This window comes from Carcharodon carcharias, chromosome 26 (genome assembly GCF_017639515.1).
Source record: "Carcharodon carcharias isolate sCarCar2 chromosome 26, sCarCar2.pri, whole genome shotgun sequence".
NCBI classification, from domain to species: domain Eukaryota; kingdom Metazoa; phylum Chordata; class Chondrichthyes; order Lamniformes; family Lamnidae; genus Carcharodon; species Carcharodon carcharias.
Genome location: NC_054492.1, coordinates 45,077,466 through 45,092,502, shown reverse-complemented (window position 1 = coordinate 45,092,502; position 15,037 = coordinate 45,077,466). Strand labels below are relative to the sequence as shown.

At 40.9% G+C, this 15,037-nt stretch overlaps 1 protein-coding gene across 4 annotated transcripts in view; it reads right to left on the bottom strand.

Annotated features, from left to right (window-relative positions):
- dmxl2 (Dmx-like 2) overlaps nt 1-15,037 on the bottom strand; it is a 166,324-nt gene that overhangs the window by 76,123 nt on the left and 75,164 nt on the right. For all 4 annotated transcript variants that reach the window (XM_041175389.1, XM_041175390.1, XM_041175391.1 and 1 more), the window contains exons 15-17: nt 6,985-7,102; nt 6,331-6,447; nt 3,864-4,073 (exon numbers count right to left, since the gene is read on the bottom strand). In XM_041175389.1, the coding sequence (XP_041031323.1) occupies nt 3,864-4,073; nt 6,331-6,447; nt 6,985-7,102 (445 nt within the window). The remainder of the gene's footprint in view (nt 1-3,863; nt 4,074-6,330; nt 6,448-6,984; nt 7,103-15,037) is intronic.

The following is a 15,037-nucleotide window of genomic DNA, read 5'->3' as shown; positions in this document are numbered from 1 at the left end:
TAAAGTATAAATCAAAATAAAAACAAAAAAGTGCTGGTAATACTCAGCAAATCTGGCAGCATCTGTTTAGACAGAAACATAGAGAGTTTAGAGAGTTAATGTTTTAGCTCAATGACCTTTCATTGAACCAAAAAACTAAGAGATCCAACAGTTTTCCTCAAACAAGTAGAGGAGGGGACGAAAGAATAAATGGGAAGGTCTGTGATAGTGAGAGGCAGAAGAGATTTAATGATAAAAGGAATGATGATGCGAGGCAAAAGTAGATGGTAATGGGACAAGTAAGAACATAGGACTTAGGAGCAGGATAAGATCATGGCTGATCTGACTGGCTGGTCTCAACTCCACTTTCCTGTCTACCCTCCATAAATCTTGACTTTCTCATCTATTGAAAATCTAACTCAGCCTTGAATAAATTCAATGACCCAGCTTCCACTGCTTTCTGGGGAAGAGATTTCCACAGACTAACGACTGTCCTGCAAGAAAATAATTCTCATCTCCTTCTTAAAAGGGAGACCTCTTATTTTTAGACTGTGCCCCTTAGTTCTAGTCTCCCCCACAAAAGAAAACGTCCTCCTCGTATCCACCCTATGAAGTCCCCTCAGGATCTTATATGTTTCAATAAGATTACCTCTCATTCTTTTAAACTCCAATAGGTATAGGCCCAACATGTTCAATCTTCCTTCATAAAATAAGCCCTTCATTCTAGGAATGAGTGTATTGAACTTTTTCTGAACTGCCTCCAACTCAATTACATCCTTTTTCAAATAAGGAGGCCAAACCCGTACACAGTATTCTAGATATGGTCTCACCAAAGTCCTGTACAGCTGCAGTAAAACTTCCCTACTTTTATATCCCATTCCCCTCACAATAAACGCTAACATTCCATTTGCATTCCTAATTGCTTGCTGTATCTGCATACTAGCTTTGGGTGTACCAAGACATCCAGATCCCTCTATACCCCCAAGTTCTGCAATCCCTCTCCACTTAAACAGTATACTGCTTCTCTATTCTTCCTGCCAAAGTGGACAAGTTCACATTTTCCCACATTATATGCCAACTGCCAATTTGTCAACTCACTTAACCTATCTATATCCCTTTCTAGAATCTTCACCTCCTTTTGACAATTTACTTTCCTATCCATCTTGATATCATCAGCAAATTTAGCTACCATACATTCAGTCCCTTCATCCAAGTAAAGGAACAAAAATAAGTCTCCAGGAGGTGTGAACAGCAAAAGGCCATGAGGCCTCAATCGTGTATGTTCAGTGCCTTCAGAGTTAACTTCAACAAGAATTAAGACAATGGAAGCTTTAATTTAAGATGGTATAAAAGAGACATAAAGCTTTACACAGCATTACATAGAAGTGTTTAAGTTTCTAGGCATAGGGCTGTTCGTATTACAAAAAAGACCTTATTAAAATTTTTAAAACCCTACACGAAACCTCATCCCGTCTGTGGACAAGGTTTCATGTTTTTTCTAGTTCCCGCTGGGGCTCCTGGCCTGCCCGTCAACCTTAAGGTTGGACGGGCAGGTCCACTATAATTACTTTAACTGATCTGTCAATAGCCTCAGATTTTGCTGCGCCCCCGCCTTCCTGAAAATTTAAATGGGGCATGGTGACATCGGGAGTTCCTCCCAATGTCACCGCGCATCATTTTACATGTCGGTGAGCAGCCCTGTCCCCGCTCGCTGACAGTAAAATCCAGCCCCATGTTTCACAAACCTTCCGGAGTTTTTTTGAGGACATAACCAGCAGAATAGATAAGGGAGAACCAGTAGATGTGGTGTATTTGGGTTTTCAGAAAACTTTTGATAAAGTCTCACATGAAAGTCAGTGTGCAAAATTTAAGCACATGGGATTGGGGGCAACATATTGGCATGGATTAAGAATTGGCTGATAGGAAACAGAGTAAATAGGCCTTTTTTGGAGTGTCAGACAGCGAATATTGGGGGTCAATGCTTGGGCCCCAGCTATTCACAATATATATCAATGATTTGGGTGAGGGAACTAAATGTAATATTTCCAAGTTGAATGACAACACAAAACGAGGTGGGAATGTGAGCGGTGAGGAGGATGTTAAGAGGCTTCAAGGCGATTTAGACAAGTTGAGTGAGTGAGAAATACAAGGCAGATGCTGTATAACGTGGATAAGTGTGAAGTTATCCACTTTGGTAGATAAAGCAGAATAACAGTATTATTTTAATGGTGATAGATTGAGAAATGTTGATGCACAAAGGGACCTGGTTGTCCTTGTACTCCAGTCACTGAAAGCAAGCATGCTGGTGCAGCAAGCAGTTAGGAAGGCAAATGGTATGTTGGCCTTTATTGCGAAAGGATTTGAATACAGGAGCAAGGATGTCTTACTACATCTGTTCAGGGCCTTGGTGAGACCACACCTGGAGTAATGTGTGCAATTTTGGTCTCCTTACCTAAGAAAGGATATGCTTGGCATTAAAGGACTGCGGTAAATTGATTCCTGGAATGGTAGGACTGTCATATGAAAAGAGACTGGGTTGACTAGGCCTGTACTTACTGGAGTTTAGAAATTGAGGGGATCTCATTGAAAAGTATAACATTCTAATAGGACTGGACAGCCTCAATGCAGGGATGATGATACAGGGTAGGCCATTTAGAGCTGAGCTGAGAAGAAATTTCTTCACTCAGAGGGTGGTGAACCTATCGAATTCTGTACCACAGAAGTCTGTGGAGGCCAAGTCACTGAATATATTTAAGAAGGAAATGGATAGATTTCTAGACTCTAACGGTGTCAAGTGGTATGGAGGGATGGGCGAATATGGTGTTGAGATAGGGGATCAGCCAAGATCTTATTAAATGGCAGAGCAGGCTCGAAGGGCTGAGTTCTCTACTCCCACTCCTATTTTTTATGTTCTATGTTTCCTTGTGATAGTGAGTTCCACATTCTAATCACTCTGTGAGGAGAGAAGTTTCTCCTCAATCACCTATTGGATTTGTCTGTGACTATTTTGTATTTATAGCCCCTAACTCAGGTCTCTCCCACAAATGGAAAAACCTTTTCCATATTTACCCTATCAGTCCCTTTCACAAATCTTATGACTGCCAATAAGTCACCCCATTGGACTCTTCTTCAGAGCTGGAGCTGAAGGAAAGTCATATGGACTCAAAATGTTAATTCTGTTTCACTCTCCACAGATGCTGCCAGACCTGCCGAGGGTTTCCAACATTTTTTGTTTTTATTTCAGATTTCCAGCACCTGTAGTATTTTACTTTTATCTTAGTTTTCAGATAATATTTGAAACTTTTAAAATCTGTTATTAAAAAGGGTAAAGGAATTATCCCAACACATGTCAGATGGCAGTACAATTACCTCCTCATTTCATGCTGATTCCCATCTTGCATTTCTGTCACAATTGAACGTACCTAACCTCTGAGTGCATGCCCAAGCTTGATCTCCAAGGTTAGTAGAATTGTGACTTACTTACACTCCGATAACTCCAAGCTGCATCTCTAAGATAGGTAATGCTGGTGTTCCCCACACCATCACCTTGGATATACCACAATTTGCTATCCTTTCCCTCCTCACTGCAACCTCCTCCATACTTAATGGATCTTTCAATGCTTGACCAGACCTTCAAAACCTAACCAGAGCCAACCCAACCTCCACCCATGTCAACCCCACCCAACGCAGCATCATGCTTCCTCCTGTAGCACTAAAAGCCGCGCCCATGCCCACTGCTGGGGCTGTAGTTTATGACACCACTGCGGGGGGTGGTGGTGGTGGGGGGGGGGAGCTTGATCTTGAAGACATATTGGACATGCTTGCAGACTTAGGTTATTGGGAAGAAAAATACTTTCTGCACATTATACACCAGAAACAATTACCTGCAGAAGGTGTTGCTCGGATTACTTCCACTCCCTCAGGTACATTTAACTGCTGACTGTAGACTAATTCAGAGCTAAGTATCAATTTGCTAGCAGTCTGAAGATTAGCAACTGATGCAGACCGTGGAAGAGGACTTAAATTAGAAGTATTTGGAGATAGTCTAAAATTCTTTTCCTCTGGTGCAGATATCTGATTATCTGATGTGCTCACTTGTGTGACATTAGTTTGATTGCAAGGAGAAAGAAAAGAAGACAAAAATTAAAAATTGCAACTTTGAACTATATGTTTTTAAACAATCAGAGATGCTCCCTCAACAACCCATTATCAATGGAGGTAAATGCACTATATTGTCTAGTACAAAGCATACAGTCCAAGGTGTCTTGGGTTCAATTGTGAGTCTGTGCTGAAAAATCTAATCTTAGCCAGGACAATGCTTGGGACATTAACTGGCCTCGCATTCAGTAGTTGGGTGGAGATGGGAAATAGTAACCGGGGCTCTTACTCATGATTGCTATCTAATCATCCTTGCGGAAAGTAATTTGTATGACATCAGGCAAGGACAGGATTATGTTGGTTGCATTCCTCCGACAGTAAAGTAGCCTGATGGCATTTACTATCTGTACTGCTTATAGCAATTTTCAGTAAATTTCTCAAGTGGAATTGTACCCATACAATGTCATGAAGAGAGGGATGAAAAAGAACAAAAAAAGTGAATAAAGTTATAGGAAGAATTTATATTAAACATTTCTTGTAACGATAAGGATCATTAGCATGCAGAACCTTCAAGAAGTTCATTTTACAATTATACACATAAATAATATTCCTTTATAAAAATAGAAAATGCTGGAAAAACGCAGGTGTGACAGCATCGATGCTGTCAGACCTGCTGAATTTTTCCAGCATTTTCTGCTTTTATTTCAGATTTCCAGCATCCGCAGTATTTTGCTTTTAACTTAAGTATAATATTCCTTGAAGTATAGAAACCATTTTTTAAAACATTCTATTGGAGGGATTTAAAAACAAAAACTGCACATTAAACTGAAGCCAGGTAATGAGATATAAGCTTTATACATATATGTTTGCTCAAATTGAACTATAATTTAATATTCCAACCGAGGTAGTGTTGTATTAAAATATCCTGGGATGATCAGTGGGTTCCATATCCATGGTTCAGAATCTGCATTGCACAATTTTATGCACAAGGTAAATTTATCATATTCAGGAATACTAGGATTTCAACTAAAATACATTACAATACCTGTTCAAAGGAAAAAGATTCCTTAGCCTTTTGACTTCAACTATCCAGAATACCAATTCTACTCTCTTACCATTACAGCATGCAGCTGTTTCTTAAAGAATCAAGTGTCCTAGACACAATCACCCTTATTGTCTGTTGACCATCATTTGTGTATAGAACTTCCCTCCAATAAAAGGGATGATTTCTGTGTTCAACACAATTTGCAACTCCTTAGATACTGAAGCAATCTGTGCCTGCATTTAGCAAGATCTGGGCAACATTAAGCTGATAAATGGAAGTAACATTCATGCCACAAAAGTGCCGGGCAAAGACCACCTCCAACAAGACAGCATCTAACAATTGGCCCTTGACATTCAGCTGCATTCCATTGCTTAATCACACACCATCAACATCCTGAGGGGTTACCATTAACTATAAACTTAACTGCATCAGCCAAATAAATAACTTAGCTACAAGAGCAGGTCAGAGACTGGGAATTATGTTGCGAGAAGCTCAACTCCTGACTTTCCAAAACCTGTTCACCATCTACAACACGTAAGTCAGGAGTGTAATGGAAGACATTCCGCTTGCCATAATGATTGCAGCTTCAACAAATCTCAAGAAGCTCAGCAATATCCAGGACAAGGCAGCTTGCTTGATTGGCACCTCATCCACCACCTTAAACAAACATTCATTCCCCCCTATTAGAAGGGGAAAGTGGCAGCTGTGTACACAATCTACAAGATGCACTGCAGCAACTCATCAAGGCTCCTTCAACAGTACCTTCCAAAGACACAACCTCTACCACTTAGAAGAGCAAGGACAACAGATTGCTACCACCTTCTAGTTCCCCTCCCAACCACACACAATCCTGACTTGGAACCATATCACTGTTCCTTCACAGCAACGGGGTTAAAATCTTGCCTTCCCTGTGAATGCACCTACACTGAATGGGCAGCAGCGCTTGAAGGTGATGGCTCACCACTAGCTTCAAGGGCAATAAACACTGGCCTTGCCATGACACTCATATCCCATGAATGAATAAAAAAAACCTCAATCTATGCCCTCTTTTCCTTTTAGATATCCCACATGAAAACTGAGATTTGTTTATACAGTTATACAGCATAGACCTGCCTGTAAAAAAAATCACATATAGCTTGTTTTTCAATAAAAGTAAATAAATAAGTGGAACGTGACCATATTTCTGTTCTATATTTGCAAATACCTACCCACACGAGGCTGTACAGATTTCAAATGGAGGTGCCACATGTGAAGAACAGATTGCCTCTTGTCTCTTTCTATCACCACAAGGTAGAACTTTTCAGAGAATGATGGTGCACGATATCCTTAAATGACAGAAGTTTAAATAATTCAAAAAGCAACCAAAAATCCCAATGTAACCAAATAAAGTATTTGAGTAAAATCCTGTGCCTGGCAATCATTTGTGAAAATTCAGCATAAGTATTGAAAAATTAAAAAAAAACCTTCATTTACAAAGCTCATTATCATATTCTCAGGGTGTTTCAAAGTGTATTGAAAGTATTGTGACTGACATTTATGAATGGAAATGTGTCAATCAACTGAGTACAGCAAGATCCCACAACAGCAAATAAGGTGAATGCTCAGTTTATGGAGAGTTATTGGGAAACTCCCTACTCTTATTTTCAGTACCACCATAGGAGAGTTTACATTACTTAATTTGTGTGCTTTTAACATAGCATCCAACTATTAGCGCTTCATCAATGCAGTGTTCCTGCAGTACTGCACTGATATGTAAATACAGATTACAGGCTTATATCCTGGAATGTGACTGGAACCCAATTACTTCAGACTCGGAGGCAAGAAGTGCTACCAAAATCCCATTTTAAATGGACTTTGCATACCTTGGGCAGGTTGACTGAAAGAAATTTCTTGCTCCTTATTCATTTCTTCTTTCTGTGGTTTATATCCCAAAATAAAATCTTCCTGAAACACGTGGAGAAGCTGTGTGTTTGAGCCACACTGTACCAGAAATAAAGTAAGGAGCGGTATTAGTCACATTCCTGAATAATAAAATGGTCACTGAAAATATGATGATTATTGTAATTTTGTCTGTATGTTGTTATATTTCAGGTCCCAGTGATATAAGTGAGTAAAGAACTTATATTCTTTTAGGGGCAACCCAAAGTACTTTGTAACTAATGAGGTTCTTTTGAAGTATAGTATTATACAGGGCTGTATTAAGTTACAATCCATGTTGTGCGGCTGACTGTGGTAAAGGAGCCTGCTCACTAGGCAGTTGGATCTCTCCCAACACTGAAAGCCTGTAAATTTTTAAAATTTGGCTTTGGACTGGGATGGAGTTGACTTATGTCCAGTATGAAACCCAAATGGCGAGACTACTGCCTGGAGGTGGTCTCATGCCTCTTGCCTTAATTAGGCTCCGGAGTCAGGATTAGCAATCTGATTTTGGAGTTCTGCAAATATAACAGTAGCTGTACTTCAAAAGAAACTCATTAGTTACAAAGTACTTTGGGTTGCCCCAACAGTAGGATAAGGCACTAAATCAATATAAGTTCTTTGCTGACTTATAACACTTTTCTTACGTTGTATCAATGCAAAACTGATTGTAAAATGGCACATTAAATTTGGATGTACAAATATGCCGACATGACTATTAACTACTGTTTTGAGTAAAAAAATGCACTTTTTTTTTTAGAAAAACAAAAGTTAAAGAAAGAGCACAAAGCAGCATGTCAATAAAAATAAATGAACCAGCAAAATGGCACTCATCTTCTAATGATCTTGTGGGTATTGTATGAAAACTCTGGTAGATTTCATTATAGCGCCACAAGTCTTCATTTTCATCCATCAGAATCATGTTATGGTATTTAGTAATCTAAACTAAATGTATCTCTGCTAAAACTATCTGTAATAATCTTTACTCTTACATGCAGATGTAACTTCAGCCACTGAAATCTAGAAATTTGTTCATTATTTGACCCACTGATTTATTCAATTCTTCTGTTTGAAGTATTGCTCCAGGAACAGTAGAGGTACATTGCCAGAAGAAGCAATGGAGACATGAAGGAAAAGTCTCTCATGCAGCAAGTGGTTAGGATTATTATCTGAAAAGAATGAATGGGCAGGGCTACTGGGAAAAGGTGGGAAAACAGGAGGTAAATTGCTCCTTCACACAAAGCCAGCACAGACACAACGGGCAGAATGGCCTCCTTCTCTGCTGTAGCTACTCCTCTTCCTATTCCTTGGCGAATGAAATGATTTTTATATGATTTGCATATTATTCTTCTGATATTCAAGTCATTCTATTTTGAGGCTACTATGCCAAACAATTTCACCTTTGTCAATCAACTCAAGACAATATAATCTTAGATAAAAGCAAAGTACTGCGAATGCTGGGAATACAAGATGAAAACAAAAAATGCTGGAAAAACTCAACAGGTCTGGCAGCATCCATGGAGAGAAAAACAGAGTTAATGCTTCGAGTCTGTATGACTCTTCTTCAGAGCACAATACAATCTATGCCTCCTTTATTTAGTATTATATGTTCTACTACATGGAAGATATCAGAAAATCTACCAGTGAAGGGAAAGTCCCTTAGAATAAGAACCACTGCTATTCCATAGGCAAACTATGAAGAACAAACTTTACCAGATAAGGATGACAGAGAACATTCTTCTCTGCGCAGTGGTGAAACCAATGCAATAATCTGCAAACTCCGCATCATTTTAAGCCTATAAGATTATCAAAATTGCAAACATGTATTTCCTTGAAATCTTTTGATTTACCCCTCCAATCAGAGGAAACATGCAGAGAAAAGTGCTGCAAGAAACCGGAGCCATGCTATGCTTTGCAGTTTCTATACTGCTAAAAGTGAGTATCTATACTCAGAGTCCAACTTTGGGCAAGGTGAGACTTCTAATAATTTATATTAAAAACTTTTATTCCAAAAGGCAGAAATGTCTGCTGGATTTATTACCTGAGCACAATTTAATACATGCCAAACATGCAAGTGCTACAGCCATGAATGAATTAGAAGAGCAGACAGACATTGTGAAAACTCTGAAGGCAGCTATGAGGCTAAATAAAGCACCTATTCAAAAGACAATGAGCATTACATGAAACTTTAAGAATTTGATGGCATGGACAAGTGGAAGCAGGAACTCTGGAGGTCAGCTATAACTAGCCAGCGTCCTTAGCAAACTATTAGATTACTTAGGTGAAAGGACCATTTTGGCCTTCTCTTTTATAAGAAGGCCGCAGTAGTATTGTCACTGGACTGGTAATCCAGAGACGCAGGATAATGCTCTGAGGACCTGGGTTCAAATCTCAGCACAGCAGACGGTGGAGTTTGAATTCAATACAAATCTGGAATTAAAAGTCTAATAATGATCATGAAACCATTGTCAATTGTTGTAAAATCCCATCTGATTCAATAAGGGAAAGAAATCTGCCGTCCTCACCTGGCCTACATGTGACTCCAGATCTGCAGTAATGTGGTTGACTCTTAAATGTCCTCTGAAAAGGCATAACAAGCCACTTTGTATCAAACTGCTACAAAATCAATAAAAAGGAATTAAACAGGACGGACCATCCAGCATCAACCAAGGCACCGGAAATGACACTGGCAAACCCAGCCCTGTTGACCATGCAAAGTCCTCCTTACTAACATCTGGGGGCTTGTGCCAAAATTGGGAGAGCTGTCTCTCAGGCTAATCAAGCAACAGCCTGACATGTCATACTCACGGTATCATACCTTATCACCATCCTCAATACCATCACCATCCATGGGTATGGCCTGTCCCTCCACCCTAACCCTAATGCAGGACAGACCCAGCAGAGGTGCAGGCAGTGGTATACAGCTGGGAGGGGGTTGCCCTAGGAGTCCTCAACATCGACTCTGCCCCCATGAAATCTCATGACATCAGGTCAAACATGGGCAAGGAAACCTCCTGCTGATTACCAAGATTCCTGCCCTCCTCAGCTGATGAATCAGTACTCCTCCATGTTGAACGCCACTTGGAGAAAGCACTGCGGGTGGCAAGAGTGCAGAATGTACTCTGGGTGGAGGACTTGAAATACAATACCAAGAGTGGCTTGGTAATACCACCACAGACCGAGCTGGCCGAGTCCTAAAGGACATAGTTGCTACACTGGGTCTGCGTCATGTGGTGAAGGAACCAATAAGAGGGAAAAACATACTTGACCTTATCCTCAACAACCTGCCTGCTGCAGATGCATCAATCCATGACAGTATCGGTATGAGGGACCACTGCGGAGCTCTAGTGAAAACAAAATCCCGTCTTCACATTGAGGACACCCTCCTTCATGTTGTGTGGCACTACCACTGTGCTAAATGGGATAGATTTCCAACAGATCTAGCAAATCAAGACTGGGCAACCATGAGGTGCTGTGGGCCATCAGCAGCAGCAGAATTGTACTTAACCACAATCTGTAACTTCATGACCCAGCAAATCCCTTACTCTAGCGTTACCACCAAGCCAGGGGATCAACCCTGTTCAATGAAGAGTACAGGAGGGCATGCCAGGAGCAGCACCAGGCATACCTAAAATTGAGGTGTCAACCTGGTGAAGCTACAACACAGGGCTACACGCATGCACAAACAGCATAAGCAGCAAATGATAGAAAAAGCTAAGCAATTTGTCACAAAACTATCATATTTTTCATGATATTATTGTAGGCTTACGGATGTGAGTGTGGATGGTTCTGCGTGACTGATTTAATTAGATTAGAGACGCTTAGACTACAAGATTGAAATTATCAAAAGAGTAAAACAGACTTTTGAAATGGAGGTGGATAAGATAGGATGAAGGTTCCACAGATAGACTATGAATGAAATTTGCACTTTTGGATAAGTGAAGGGGTTAATTGTAATGTTTACAACCCACAAGGTTAAGTGAGGCAAAGCAATACATTTATTTTTCCCCAAAAGTGCTGACCATAATGATGACTACATGAAAGATTTTTACATTATGGGAGAAGTAAATTTCCAAAGACATGTAGAACAATGGGATTTTACACATTAAAGAGAGAAATATATATAAAGAAGGATGGAAGGCTATGTGGGCGTGTGGCCATGTAAAATCTTGAAAGGTACACCGGGTGAAACAGCCTTGAAGAATGCGTCTAGCCACTCTGTAAAGAGCTGTTCCAGTAACTAATGTTTTGTTAAAAGCCTTTGGAATTCCATTGTTGAGTGGGTGTGTGTAGTAACCTTGCTGGATTGCATATTAAATTTAAAATCAAGTTTGGGACTGTTGCCTTAAAGGGGGTATGTAGTTGGGAGTCAGGTTAATTAGAAATTTTGGGATTTGTTATAGTATCAAGTAACTGTAATCTAATGTGTGTGTTTAAATTATTTTCTTTGGGTTAATAAATGTTTTAATTTAATTATTAAAAGGTGTTAGGGGACTCGTAATAAATACAAATTGCAAAACCGTTGTGATAGCGTGGCCAAGTTTCCCTTGTGGATTTGGTCTGCCTGGCACATATCACCTATCATATCATAACTGATTCCACAACCAACGGATCAGATCCAAGCTCTGCAGTCATGCTACATCCAGTCATGAATGGAGGACGACAGTTAAACAACTCACTGGAGGAGGAGGCTCCACAAATATCCCCATTCTCAATGAAGGGGGAGCCCAGTACATCAGTGCAAAAGATAAGGCTGAAGCATTCATAACAATCTTCAGCCAGAAGTGCCAAGTGGAAGTTCCATCTCGACCTCCTCTAGAGGTCCCTAGCATCACAAGTGCCAGTCTTCAGCCAATTTGATTCACTCCACGTGATATCAAGAAACGTCTGAAGGCACCAGATACTGCAAAGGCTACGAGTCCTGATAATATTCCAGCAACAGTACTAAAGACTTGTGCTCCAGAACTTGTCATGCCCCTAGCAATGCTGTTCCAGTACATCTACACAGCAATGTACCCAGGTATGTCCTGGGAACAAAAAGCAGGAGAAATCCAACCCTGTCAATTACTGTCCCAACAGTCTACTCTCCATTGTCAGTAAAGTCATGGAAGGGGTCATCAATGGTGATCTCAAGCAGCACTAGCTTAGCAATAATCTGCTCACTGACGCCCAGTTTGGGTTCCGCCAGGGTCACTCAGCTTCTGACCTCATTATAGCCTTGGTTCAAACAAGGACAAAACAGCTGAACTCCAGAGGTGAGGTGAGAGTGACTACCCTCGACATCAAGGCAGCATTTGACCGAGTGTGGCAATAAGGAGCCCTAGCAAAACTAGATTCAATGGGAATCAGGGAGAAAACTCCCTGCAAGTTGGAGTCATACCTAGCACAAAGGAAAATGGTTTCCCTCATTCAAAATCTCTTCTGACTTAGAAACTCTGATAGTACAAGCATGCGCATCTTACTTTCTCCTCCCAACTCACCACACCCCGCACGCTTGTTCCTTTTCCTTTCAGCTATCCAACCCCAATCTGCCCCGGCAGTGGATAAGACCAAGTGAAAACACACAGCCACTCTTTCAGAATTCACAAATACAGCCACCAGCTCAGATACTGACATTGCCCATAATTTAAGAGAATAGAATAAGGGTGGGGAACTGCAAATGGTGAGACACCAGGCATAAATGTGCTGCAGGCAAGTGAAAAGGTTGTGTGGTTGCCAGCTCACTGGAAGGCAAGGCTACACACTAGTTCTACTGCAGATGACACAGATGATTTTGATGGGTTACAGGAGAAAGCTGATGAGTGTACATATCCAAATGTTTGGTGCACCAGAAAATCGGCAGTCATAGTCAAGGAGCATAGAGGAGTCTGGCACCAACTTGCCAAAAGGGTTTGTGTAGAGCTTGGTGCCTATTTTTATTAACATGAAACAGGTCGCTACCTCCAGCAGTGCATCTGCGGAACCAACCATCATGCACTGTCTAGATGGCTGATATCTCAACTTCAATAACAGGACAAGCAACATCCACCCAATGCCCAAGTGCTGCAGTGGAAGCTCACAATGCTGTCATGCAATCACAGCATACTGCATCAAATTCAAACTGTTGCCATTATAGCTCTGGATACCAGTGTTCAAAGGAACTTTTAGGGTGTCAAAGCTTTTGGCCTCTAAAGTTCCTCCGTAGATATAGCCCCCTGCCCTGAGTCCTTTTCCTCTCTGTCATAGCGTGGCCTGCTCTGTGTGGCCTCCGCTCATCCACGCATCACGCTCAATGCATACCCATGTCGTGAAGCATATGGTTGTGCATAAGCCTTTTAATCACCAAAAAAACTTTATCACCAGCAGAACATTCCTTGTCCATGAGTGAAATGTTTAACAAGGATGAAAAGATATCAAAAATACACAGAATTACAACAACAGCTAGAAGAAATAATCCAGCAACTTATCTGCAAATAGTTGACGACCACTCTAATTAGCACTGGTAGGGGCCCTTTGTGCAGTTAAATGCGCATTCAGCTGTGGGAGTCTAATAAGTTGGAGTGCCTTAGGTTGCACGCTGGTCGACATCATGATCTGCTTGTATGCTGCCAATGGACATTAGGTGCCTTTGAGATGGGGTCTGGAGCACTTAGCATCATAAGTATGCATTTGTGCCATGGACACAATTTTGGTTCCTTAAAAAGTTTCATAGGGCCCTAAAAACAGGAACTAATGAATCCAGTTTTGCATTTCTCCATCACCCAGTCTTTTTCACTCTATACATAGGTGATTGCTAATTTAAGGTGCCTTGGACTGCAAGTGAGATTGTCATTTTAATAATAGTTAGGACAGGTCTTACACTATGAACCCATGTTCATTATGAATATGTAGCTAGATTTTACAACTATTCATAGCCAATGGTCAGAAAAATTTCAATGGCTCAAAGAAGATTTACAGCTCATCACCCTGGGATTTGGCTTCAATTTGTTTCTTGAACTTATGCTCCTTAAAGTATTGTCCCACTGATGCTATGGTTTGAATTTCATTTGTGTTTCCAACATGATTATCAAAAAGTGTTATGAAAATGGAGAAATTCTGTAATTTTAATGTTAAAATGCAAGGACTTTTAGTATTCATTTTTAAATGCATGACTAATTAGTATTAAAGATTTCTTCAAGTAAACTATGGCTATCCTTCATTTGACACTCAATGTGTTCCTAAAAATGGTGTGCTAATCAAAAACATGCCAACTGAAAATCACTTTCCCGAAAGGCAGCTTGTAATAAGGGTGGGTTATCTTCCTGACATATAATTTTTACATTAAAATCATATCAGCTGCCTTGAACTTATCTGGCCTAAAATCCTCTAATTTACCAGTCTTAGCTGTCTTACTAACTTACCTCCTGCTCACTGCTTTCTGCCACCCACTCTCTTCCACTTGCCAGTGTGAGCAAGGGCTTGGGAGAAGGGCGACGAGAGGGTCAGGACAGGGCTGGTGATTGGGATGGAGTGAGTACGAGGGAACAAGCGAAATAGTGAGAGGGAAGTAGGCGAAGGGGTCAGGAAAGGGAAGTAGTGAGTGGGAAGGGATCAGGAGAGCGAAGAGGCGAGCAGGAGGGGCTAAGTGGGGCAGCAAACAGGAGGGAGCGATGGGGTTGGAAGAGGAAAGCGGGGAATGGGAGGCAGCGAGAGGTATTGGGAGATGGAAGCAGCAATCAGGAGGGAGCAAGGGGAGTCAGGAGAGGGAGAGACAAGCAGGAGGAAGCAAGAGATTCAGGAGGAAGCAAGAGATTCAGGCAAGCGGGGATGGGGGGAGGGAGAGAGAGAGTCGGAAGAAGCGGTGAGCAAAGCTGCTGTGGATTTAAGAAAACAGGCTATGCATGTTTATAACTGCACTAAAACAGAAACAAAGGCACTACTATTTGTGTTATTTACAAACTGTGCTAAAACAGACACATGCTATTAAAATGTGCTTTAAACGGATTAGGTGTTACGCCTGGGACTGATTTTAAGCTTGCT